This window comes from Condylura cristata, unplaced genomic scaffold, assembly GCF_000260355.1.
Source record: "Condylura cristata isolate star-nosed mole 26May11 unplaced genomic scaffold, ConCri1.0 scaffold00017, whole genome shotgun sequence".
Classification (NCBI taxonomy): Eukaryota; Metazoa; Chordata; class Mammalia; order Eulipotyphla; family Talpidae; genus Condylura; species Condylura cristata.
This window is the reverse complement of record NW_004567118.1, coordinates 31,390,698-31,402,577: the sequence shown is the minus strand read 5'-3', so window position 1 is coordinate 31,402,577 and position 11,880 is coordinate 31,390,698. Positions and strand designations below refer to the sequence as shown.

The 11,880-nt window shown below is 51.1% G+C and overlaps 1 protein-coding gene across 1 annotated transcript in view; it reads left to right on the top strand.

The window, feature by feature from the left end:
• SPNS2 (spinster homolog 2 (Drosophila)) overlaps nucleotides 1-11,880 on the top strand; it is a 33,003-nt gene that overhangs the window by 14,540 nt on the left and 6,583 nt on the right. Inside the window, exon 4 of the mRNA XM_004684756.2 lies at nucleotides 8,126-8,262. Coding sequence (XP_004684813.1) covers nucleotides 8,126-8,262 — 137 coding nt within the window. The remainder of the gene's footprint in view (nucleotides 1-8,125; nucleotides 8,263-11,880) is intronic.

Below are 11,880 nucleotides of genomic sequence, written 5' to 3'. Positions count from 1 at the left end.
GGGTGGGGGTGGGAGGGGGGGCAATCCTGAGCGCCTCCCCTGGCTGATTGCTCAGTAGTGAGGCTCTGTCCCTACCTCCTCTTTCACCCCCCACTGAGAGTGGCCAGTGCAGCTCAGAGAGAGGATGTGCAGGCCTGGAGGGTCACAGTTGTTGTGGGTAGGTCCCAGGCTGCTGACTTGGCCAAGAGGGAGAAGTCCCTGCAGTCCCCACCAATCTGGGGCTCTTGGCAGTGGGCAAATCACCCCTAGGCATCATCTTCTTGGTTCTTCCTCCTGTAAGCTCCCTTTGCCAATTTCACTTTCTGGACGATGGGACAGAGGTCAAGAGAGGGGAAATGACTTGCTTAAGATCTCTGGTGATAGAATAAGGACCCAGAATTTGGACCTCCATGTGCTGACCTCTTGGCTTGGGGAGGGCACAGGCTGCCGTGGCATGAGCGAGCCTTATCCCAGGGGTCTGTGTGCCTGACATCTCTGTCCTCAGTGGAGGTGCTTCTGGGCCTTGGGCCTTGGTGAGAGTTGCCAGCACCCTAGTGATCCTCTAGTCCGTATGTCAAGGCCTCCGTCTTAAAATCTACTCTTGGCTCCTCAGAGTGTCCTCACCCCTCAGCCATCTGAGCCAAGAGAGCTAGACCAGGATGTGACTCAGTGGCAGGCAGGCCAATCACCTAATTGGCCTGAGCCCCAGGCACCTGTCTCTTCTCCAAGCCCTGATAAGGTCGGAGCCGGGTGGAGGGCGCCAGCCAGGTGTTGGTGCTTGCCCAGATCAAAGGGCCAGGGCTGAGAGCAAGGTTGCCTGCTTATTTGTGGGCACTGTGTGCTGCCAGGCCAGGAGACAGAGTGGGGGGTAGCTTCGGGTTAGGCCTGGGCCTGCCCCTGCTGTTTCCCCTTGGGACCGTAGCATGAGGGCTGGCTTGGGAAAAGCCTTCTCTCAGCGCCCCCCTTGCAGATTGCTGTCAGCTCTGAGCCAATCCCTGAGGCACCTGCAGTGGCCAGAGCTCAGTCTCTGTGAAGTCCCAGTGGGATTAAAGCTTTGGGTCTTGCTACTTTGGGAAGTCAGGAGCCACCATTACCTACACCTAAAGTGGCAGCTGCCACTGGACCTGCTGCTTGGCAGGCCCCATGCTAACACCCCTTGCATTCAGGTAGGTCCCTGAATCTACCTGACACACAGAAAGCGTGTCCAGCCCCCATCTAGGCACAGGGAGAACAGTGGGAGCTCAGGGGCATGATAGCAATAGACCCACTGTCTCTGTCTGGTGGCAGATGAAGAGTTCCTGGAGGAGGGACATTTGAGTGGGGCTTTGATGGGTGAGCTAGAGTTTGTTAAGGGCAAACTGACTTCCAGTCAGTTTGTCATATGAAGTGAATGTGAGAAACCCTCCTTCCCCTCCATGCTGGCTAAAATATGCCAAGAATATATTTAAATTGCACAGCTGTGTCTGAAAGCTAAAGCTATCAGGGAAATTTCTAGGTGGAGAAACAAAAGAATTGAATTCAAAAACTGGAGTGAGAGCTAACATTGAAGCCAAGTGATGCGGAGGGAACAAGTATATTTCTAAGAGGCTTATTATAGTATTTTTTAAAAAAGATTTATTTATCTATGTATTCAAGAACTGCTGTACAGGCCAGAGGTGTGGGGGGGGGGATTTGAGGGAGAGGGTGGGGTGAAGGGATTCATCAGAGAGAGAGTGGGAAACAGAAAAGTCAGATCAACTGAAGTACATTGCTGAGGGGAGCAGCAGGCAGGTCAGGAGAGGTCTGTCACGCCATGTGGGTCTCCCCCACAACCGGGGATCGAACTCATGCTGTAGTGGCTGTGATAGCTTCATAGTGCTGTGCTTTAATCCGTTGTGCCACCAGGGAGGGCCCTGTTACAGTATTTTGAATGTAAACATTTTTTAAATTATGAAAAAAATCTAGACACACATAAGAAGTAGAGCGAGAAGAGTATAGCAAAGCCCAGGCTCAGTCACCCAGATTCATCAAAGCATCCCCAGTCTGGCCTGGTTTCTAGGCTCACGGATTTCTTTGCTTTGAGGATTGGGCAACACTAGCTTGGGTGACTCACTTTCAATCTAGATACCAGGACGAGTTTCCTGATTTCAGGTGTGCTCCCATGCTGGTGAGCAGTTTTTTTCTGGTGAAGTTCCTTATATGGGTGGAATTCTCCTCCCTGTTTGGCTTTGGGCAGAGAGCTAGTGGAGCCCCAGCAGAGATGAATCCAAAATGGCTTCTCTGAGAAGTCATTTAAAACATTTTTTGTATGTATGTATATGTACAAGAACCTGGGTGCAGGTCAGAGGTGCAGGAGATGAGAAGATTCACCAAGACAGGATAGGGAATACAACAGGCAGATACACTGAAATACACTGCTGAGGGGAGCAGTGGGTGAGACAGGGGAAGTCTGCTGTGCCATGTGGGTCAGCTCCCTGGCTGGGGATCGAACTCATGCTACAGTGACTGGTGATATCTTGACAGTGCTGAGAACTTTAACCCCTGCACCAACAGGGAGGCCCTGAGAAGCCTTTTTGATTCAGAGTCTACATGGTACAGGCAAATATGTTGAAGACAAACTCAAACTCAAAATGAGCTCACAAAGGTCACCCTGGTGTTGCAAGGGGTTAAAGCGCAGCACTATGAGGCTACCAGCAGCCACTGCGGTATGAATTTGATCCCTGGCCAGGGAGCTGACCCACATGGCACAGCAGACCTCTCTGCCTTGCCCACTGCTCCCCTCAGCAGTGCATTTCAGTCAATCTGCCTGTTCTGCTCCCCACTCTATCTCTGGTGAATCCTCTCACCCCCTCCCTCACATCTCTGGCCTGTACCTCAGTTCTGGTATGTATAAATAAATAAATCTTAAAAACAAAACAAAAAAGCTCACTAGTGTGCCCACCTCCGTGAGTGGGAGTCAACTAGCCTGGACAATAGTGAAACCAACTCCTACAGAATGACAGGGAAGAACAGACTCATCTCAGAGGGATGATTTTCAGAGCATTATAAGGGTGGACTTTAAAGATAGGAATAGCACATTATTTCAAAAGAAAAAGATTCTTTTTCAAAATTCCAGAAGTGAAAAATGTAAGAATTAAAAAATTTATTTATAACAAGTGGATGAGTGAATTTGATTAGACCCAGCTGAAGAGAAACTATGCAAATTAGAAGAAGGATGGAGGAAATCAGCACAGATGCAACTCAGGGAAAGGGTTGTGCTACGGGCTGGCCCTGCCATGCCTGGGCTACGGGAAGAACAGGGAGAAGAGACCGACAGCAGGAGTGGCCTGCTGTGAAAGCCATCGATTCTGTCCTGCAGTCGCAGGAAGCCAGGGAAGGTTTTGGAGCAGGACAGATCCCGGTATGATGTGTGCATCAGGGTGGTCACCGTGGCTGAGTAGGAATGAATGGCAGAGGAGATGGGGTTTGTGGAGCCACGAGGAAGTGTCAGGGCGAGTGGTGGGGAGCGAGAAGGGGAGCACTTGGACAGAGGAAGAGCCAGCTCAGACTGAAACCAGACAGCACCTCTGCTTTGGAACTGTCTGCTTCTGGCCTCGCTCCCCTCCCCAATTTGGCTGGCCCAGAAATATCCTTCCACTTTGACAGACTTGGGTTTTGAAGGCAGCAGCAAAACTGGGCAGACCTCGTGTCCAGCCCTCCAGGGCCATCTTGTCAGAGGGGAGGCCCGAGAACCTCTCTCCCTGTGAGATGGAAAGGACCAGCCCAGGGCTTAGATCCTGCCCTGGCATGGTTCCCGTTCTTCCTATAGGAGTTCTGAGCACAGTGGGCTTTCAGGCGCCAAGGGGGCCTGTGTGTCCTGCCCTCTGTCTTGGCTGGCCGGGTCACCCTCCACATCCGGTGGGCAGGAAGGATACTCAGGCCGTGCCTGCACCCGCCAGCCCCACACTGGCCTCAGTACCCACCCTTGCACCGGATGTGGAGGCTGGTGAGTCTTCTCCAAATAACAGTCGGTCAGATCTGGACTTTGTAAAAATAGTCCTGGTTCAAGCCAGACCAAGGTGGGGGCTGTATGTGGATTCCAAGGCCACCATGTGGGAAGCCCAGGCTCCCCCAGATCACACCTTGTCAGGTCCCACTCTAGGACCACCTTCTGGGCTCAGGAGCCCCATGATGATGGTGGAGACAGGGGGGCAGTGTTCTGGAACCCAGAGCCTGCAGGGGAAGTTGTTCTGAGCTTTTGTATAGTGGTCTCTCAGGATCCATAGGGGAGAAAGTCTTCAGCCCACACACTGAGCCCAGGGACCGCCATGAGAGGTGGACAGCCCCTTGGGGATCTTACCCAGCCCTCTCTTCTTCTCTGTCAGCCCTGTGAGGAGGGGGCTTCGCCTGTTCTACAGAGGCAGGAGTGAGGTTCAGGCCTAGGGTCTCCTGGGAGTCATGGTTCCAGCCCCTCCCACCCTGCATTAAGCTCTGCCCCTGTGCCCTGGCTCCCTGCCCACAGCTCCATTGTCCCTGGCTGTGGGCTCAGCACACGTGAGCTGAGTGAGGGCTTCCCCACAGCAACCACAGGATGTCCTCGTGTGGGAACTGCTGGGAATGCCACTCCCAACGAGACCAGAGGTGGGGCAGCCAGTCTGCCCAGAAAGCTCTTGTCCAACAAACAAAGACTGCAGGATGGGGGTGGAGGAGCCAGGGAAGCTTCTAGCTTTCTTTCTTTCTAGCTTTGTTGCCTCCTGGCCTCATCAGCCTCCCACCCCATCTTGGGACATCCCCGATGGCCTGGAGAGGTTCTCTCTTCTGTTCCCAGCAGAGCAGAGAACTTCAAAGATGAGTTGGGGACTCCAGCCTGACCGCGGAGGCCTTTGTCCCAAAGGAAGGCACTGCAGGGCAGGCGGTGATCCAGGGGGCCCTGCCTGGCTGTGACTCGGGCTCGTCCCTCCACCTCTCCGTGTCCTGAGCTGTAAAGTCGACAGACCTGGTATGGGGGCATGGTAGCTTTCAGCTGACCAAGACCTTCCTTGAGTGCTCCCATCCTTCGCCACTCAGTGGGGACTTTCTAGCTCTCCCCCTTGCAGGAAGAGAACAGAACATTCTCTACTGCCCTCCAGCTAAAAGGCCAGCCGGTCCTAGGGCTTGGGGCTCTCTCCACCGGGGCCTCAGCTGCCACTGAGTCTTCCCTTTTTGTAGCCTGATGCTTCTTGCCATCACTGACACACCCTGAACTTCTTCTGACCTTGCGAACACTTGGGGCCTTCTCCCTTCCCTGTCTGGCAGTCTGCACCTGCGGGGTGATTTAGGGCAAGGACTCTAGCGTCAGACAAATTGGGGTTTAAATTCTGGCCCAGCCAACACTAACTGTGATGTCACTTCTTTCAGCCTCTATTGTCTCCTCTGAAAGATGAAGATAATAGTGAGAATCAAATGAGGTAATCATGTCAGGGCCCTTCCCTGGTCCTGCCTATAATAAATGCTCCATAAAGGATCAGCAGTTATTATTAGCAAAAAAACATTATGCCTCATTAACAACTATACAGTATTGCTTATAGGATTTTCAATTTATATTTGAATATATAATCTTGATTTCACGTATTGTCATCATAGCAAACTCCTATGCATCCTTCAATGCCCACTTCTGACATCTCTGCCTCCATAAAACCTCCCTCTCTATCCTGGCAGAACTTGGCCCTCTTTCCTGGTTCTTTGGCATTTGAATCCTTTAAGTCAGTTTCCACAATGGTCAGACAGCAGGTGACTTCTAGCCCTACTAATGTGTTAGATCCTTAGGAGACCCAAATCTTTCTTGCCCAAATCCTGACTGGATACCAGTTTGGCTTTGGGAGGCAGTCTCCACAGGAAAAATTCTTTCTCGAGATGTGAGGAAATAACTGCTTTGACTAATCTAAACAAGAGCCCGTGTTGACCGAGGCTGGGACTCAGCCGGCCTCTGTTGTGGGGTGTGGCCTGGAACACCTTACCCACATTATCTCACCCAGCCTCAGTGCCCAGGGAGTTGCTATTTTTATCTACATTCTACACATGAGGAAGTTTCAGCACTGGAACAGGCTTAGACCAGCCTCTGAGAGTCAATTGTTGAATTTTCAGGAGTCATGTGAGCTAGTTGTTAAACACAACCACTATGGAGAACTAAATGGTATAAACTCATAATTGAACAATGTATGTTTAAAAACAAAGGTAATAGATGCTCAAAATTCATCATTCCCTAACTCTCCATGTTACCATTATTTGTGTTCTGAAGGCTTTTTACATCTGTCTGTAATTGTAGGATGGCTAGATACAATGTCTGACTGCTATCTATCCCATCATTGTAAATCTGACCGCAGACATGTGGGTAGCTTGAGATCCTAGTAGGGGCATTTAGACCACTGTTAAATTACACCAATTTTATACTACAGAAATTGGTACACACTACACACCACTTTTGTTTAGGGGGAGTTATTGTTAAACACCTGTTAGCACACCATTGACCTGAGCACAGGTCACCTGTTAGCACAGAGAGGGTGTGAAGTGCCCAAGGTCACTGAGTGGGATGGAAGAGAGCTGGATTTGAGCCCTGGTAGTGTTTCTCTAGTGCCTAGCTTTGTGCTTAGTCTGCCAGGCCCCACTCACAGCCAAGATTAACAATCACCTCATCCCACCCACGCTGGCTGTCCAACGGATGAGAGTGGCAGAGTCACCCTCTCCAGCCCAGCCCCCTCCCCTTGCTCTTCCTCACCTTCTACTGCCCCTCCCTCTTATTTTTCTTCCAGTCCTGTCTTCCCCAGGGACTCAGGCCTGTAAGAAGCAGCAAACCCGTGTACATATTCAGCCGGGTGGTCAGGGGCCGGCCAACTGGTCACCTCGTCTGCCCATCCCCAGCCTTTGTCTGGCCATCTGCCAGTCAGCTGTGGGACTGTGTTCCAGGGTGGAGAATGCGGGCTGCCTCGCCATGTGACCTGCTCGGTCTTTCTGGGCCTCTTCATCCCACTTGGGCTCTTCCAAGCCCTTCTCATCACTGGCTGGTGCATCTCCACAGATTCCACTAAGACTCAGTCACTCTCCTGTCCTGCAAGAACAAAACCAAGTCATGTCACACCTCTGCTCAGCATCCTCTGTTATCCTTTCTCACCTGTAGAAGCACAGTCATCACATGGCCGCAAGGCCTTCCCCATTTGGCTCCCGCCATTCCTCTCTTCTAGTTACTCTGTCCTCTGCTGCTCCTCAGATGTACGGAGCACACTCCTGCCACAGGGCCTAGCTTCAATATCTATTTTCTCATTCCAGCTCTTTGCTGACATGTCACCTTCTCTGATGCTTCTACTTCAAATTGTAACCTGTGTTTTCTCTCTCTCTCACACCGATTTCCCATCTCCTGTTCCTGCCCTTTTATCCTCCTTTGCACTTGTCATCATCAGACAAACTACACTTTTTATTTCATTGGCTGTTTCTTCTCGCTAGAGTGAAAACTCCAAGAGGGCAGACAGTTTTGCTTGTTTTGTTGAGTGGATGAAAGAATGGCAGTGTTTCCAGATGGAAGGGAAGCCTCTGGAGCTTCCCAGAGCGAGGGCAGCTGTGTGATGACACCTGGGGCACCAGACCCAGGGCTGCTCTGATTTACTATGTGACCTTGGGTAGGTCCTTTCCCCTCTCTGAATCGCTGTCTGAATCTCTAAGGCCAGACGTGCGGCAAAGTAAAAGGAGCACTGGTTCTGGAGTCCGACAGATAGAGGGTCAGATCCCCACAGGGACATTTACTGCCGTGGGACCTGGAAGTCACTTCTCTGTGACTTAGTTCTGCCGTCTGGGAGTTGGGATAGGGGTTGGGAAGATACACAGGACACTGTGTGGTGAGCCCCTAGCACGTCTCCTGGCCTGTAGAAAGCTTTCAGTAACTATACCTATTCTCCTTTAAAAAGTACCAAAGTGCTCACCCCAAAACTGGACAAACTGGACAAGCATTAAAACGATGGTGTAGTCACCCTAACCTGAGGGCCTTTCCTGCTCCCCCGGGCCCAGGCCTGACTCAAGGCGCCCCTCTCCAGTTGCAGCCTCAGCTCGGGGCCCAGCCTGACCTTTGTCTCGCTGGCACTGACCTCCAGCTGAGGCTCACGGGCCAGCAGGCTGGGCCCCAGGGACACGGCACCCCCTCAAGCTCTCCTCTCCCGCGCAGTGTTCATCTGCAGCTTCATGGTGGCCGCTCCCATCTTTGGCTATCTGGGAGACCGCTTCAACAGGAAGGTGATCCTGAGCTGCGGCATTTTCTTCTGGTCAGCAGTCACGTTCTCCAGCTCCTTCATCCCCCAGCAGGTGAGGCCTGCCCAGGCTCCCCACCCAGCACCCTGCCTGGCCCTTCCAGTGGGTGGTTAGGCCTGTCCTAGTTGTGACAGGCCCAAATGGTGTCTTTGGTGCAGTGGGAAGGGGGTGGTGTCTGGACACTTTTATAAATACACCCGCAGGCTGGGCCTTCCTCACGCTGGCCTGAGCTCAGGGACTTGCAGCCCCCTAGGGCCTCCTGTTTCTTTCTGAGTGGCTCCGATATGGGGAAGATGCAGGGGCTGAGGGAGCAAGTCTGGCCCAGAGGTCGGGACCCTTGACTCTAGTCCTGGGCCTAGGGACACACAGGCCCTCTCTTGTTCTCACCTAGGTTGCTCTTTGGCGGTCAGCTAGCTTCTTGGGTCAGCATCCCAGGGAAGTAAACATCAGCTCAACGTAAAGTAGATGTTTTTTACTGGGTTTCCCCAACTCTGTTGTCCCCTCAGTTTTGTGACCTAGAGAAACTTACTCAACTTCATGGAGCCTCGGTTTCCTCATCTTTAAAATGGGATTTTATCACTCAGCTTGAGAAAGACAATTGAGCTAATGGATCCCCAGACACATGGTCAATCAGTTGTTATTTCTGTTCTTTCTTTCAGAGAGGAGATAGGTTGCTTGTTAGGTAGTGAGTTTCCCATCATCAGGGTTGTTCAAACAGAGGAAGGACAATCACATCTGGCTAGTGTGAAAGGAGTTAGAGGAGAAGTGAGAAAAGCAAAAATATATCCTCAAGGAACTTTCAGCCTAGGAGACAAATGAGGAGACCCCTGTCCTGTCCTTGGGAGCACCGAGGGTGGGGGTGGGAAAATGAGACAGGAGCCTCCCCCCAACCCCCTCAGAGTCTTCAAGAGCTGCGAAGTGCCGAGAGTCCTCACTGAAAAGAGAGCAGTTTCTTAAAGTCCATGGGGTCAGGGGAGGCGTCCTGGGGGAGCTGGCATTCGAGATGGGCAGGTGGGATAAACAGCCCTTTTGGTGAAGACAGCACGGGTAGCTGGAGCAAATCTGTGGATGTAGAAAAGGGGGAGAGTGTTGAGAGAACAGGGAGGCGAGCATCTGGGCGGGAGAAGAAGGCAGGACCAGCTCATGCAGAGTCCTCAGCATGGGTATCCTCCTGAGGACAGTGCTGAACCTGGAAGGGTCTGAAGGTTGTTCCGACTTACACTGATCAAAGGGAGACTGGAGGTGAGGGCAGAGAGAATCGCAAGTTTGGGGGAACAACTTTGCTTCACGGAGGACGGAGGATGGTCACGTAAACTGCTGGCTCTGACTGTCAGGTAGAGTTACAGTAAAAAATGGGGATTGGATCAGAAGCTTCCAGGGCTCCTATGGGCCTTGTCTGCTCTTGGCCAGGCCCCTTGTCTTCTGACTACTGGGATGTTCTCAGTAAATCCAGAACCATGATGTCAGGACTGGGCCCCTCTCTGAGTATGTGTGTGTGGGTGTGTGTGTGGGGCGGGGGGCAGAGAAAGGGGAAGATAGGGAAAGATTAGCAGAGGCAGAGAGAGATAAGGACATATCATCCCCAATTAACCTATAAATTCATTGCACTCACAATCCAAGTCTCACGGGGGTTTTTGGTGGACCTTCGTGATGTGATTCTGAAGTTAATTTGGCAGAGAAAATGCCATGGAACAGCCAAGAACATTGTGAAAAATAACAATGAGAAGGGACTTACCCTATCTGTTATCACAATATGGCTTTTCTAGCTAAAATAGTAGAAGGCTAAGTGATCAATAAAACAGTGTCTTCCTTCCTATAATATTAAATATAGCATGAAAGTTGCATCAGATGAATGGTTTTGGGAAAATTAACTAGCCCTCTCAAACAAAAATGAAGTCTGGTTTGTATTTCAAAACATTTCTCGAAATAAATCCCAGATAGGTGAAAGTAAAAAAAGTAAACTCTACAAACCTGGAGCCGTAAATCAATAAGGATCAATAACCTAGTAGGAAGCTGAGCAAAGGCTAGGGATGGGGGATTCCAGAAGATGCCCAAACCAATGTAAGAGGTGATGCTCGGCCACTGGGGTGATCAGGAAGATGCAAGTTAGAACAGTTAGAACAACAATGAGACACCACTTCACACCCATCCCATTCGCAACAATTAAAAAAGCTGACAATACCAAGTGTGATTAAAGCTGCGGGTGGCAGTGTAAATTAGCAGATCCTCTTTGGAAGCAAAATGGCAAGATTCTGTAAAATTCTAACTGTATGTCCCCACAGCCCAGCCTTCTGCTTTCGAGGTACATACCCAAGAGAGAAACTCTAACTGCAGCATGAAGGGAGACATGTGTGTGAGGGTGTTCACGGCAGTCCTGTCACAGGAAAAAGGGAGGCAATTTAAATGACGACGATGGGAGAGGAGGCCCGGGGTAAAATGGGGTGCACTCCTACTCTGAGTTTCCTGATAGTAAAGAATGAACTTGATCTATGTTAACCAGCAGAAGTGGGTTTTCAAGAAATAAGAGTGAAAGCAGCAGGTTTCAGGATCTAAGGAGTGGAATGGCCTTTTAATGGTCATTTTGCACAAGCATGCAGGAGACGCTAAGTGGTGGTCCTTGGTCCTTGTACGTGCAAGCAAAGGCAGAGACAGTCACAGTCTCAGCAAAGGCCGGAGAGAAGTTTCTAGGGCAGGAGGGAGGAAGCCAGAATCCCGTCAGTGAGGACTTCACGCATCTGCTGCTCTGGTATTGAGGGACGGTTACAAAGTCCCTCCCATTCTTGTTCTCTCTCTCTAAGCTACAACATAAATGATAAGAATATTTTATCATCTTGGGATCGAGCAGGCTTTCTCGAGCCAGATAAAAAATGCAGAAGCCATTAGAGAAAAATCAGCAGCTTTGATAGCATCAAATTAAACAAAACAATCTGTCTGTATGGTGAAACGCCCTACAAACAAAACAAAGAAAGATGACAAGAATATTTGTGACATGTGTAATAAATGACCAATATCCACAAAACACAAAAAGTTAATGTGATATAAATCAACACAAGAAAGATAAACAGCCCATCAGAACGAGACAAAGGCTGTGGACAGATGATTCCCAGGAAGAGAAACAGACCAGAGGCCAGGAGCTGGGGGAAGACCCAGAGATGGGCAGAGTGAGAGAGTGTCCTCGTTGCAGAAGTGTGAGGCATAGAGCTGGGTGGACAACGGGCGACGCAGGGACAGGGCTGGGAAAGCGATGGGAAGACAGAAAGGACAGCGGAGAGAACTGGAGGAGGACTGGGTGTGAGTGACACTGGCCGGATGGGTGGTCAGGGTGGGGCTGGGGAAAGATGGCCAGGCTGGGTTCTCAGGCCCTGGGCAGCTGGGGGGCCAGAGAAGCCAGGTCCACATCAAAGGGGCATTTCCACCGGCAGCTGGCATGGCCTCATCCTAACCAGCTCGGCTGGGCTTTTCTCTTTGATGTGGGCATGGGGAAGGGTCACTGAAACCACGGGCTGCCCTGCCCACTCCCCACTCACACCAGGTTCCTCAGTGCTGCTAGGGTCAGCACAACTGCCCCGCCTGCGGGAGGGACAGAGAAGGGAAGAGTGGCTAGAAGCTCCCAAGGTGGGTTCAGAGCCCAGAAAGGCTGTCTCCCAATTGGGGAGAGGGGACGGATATGGA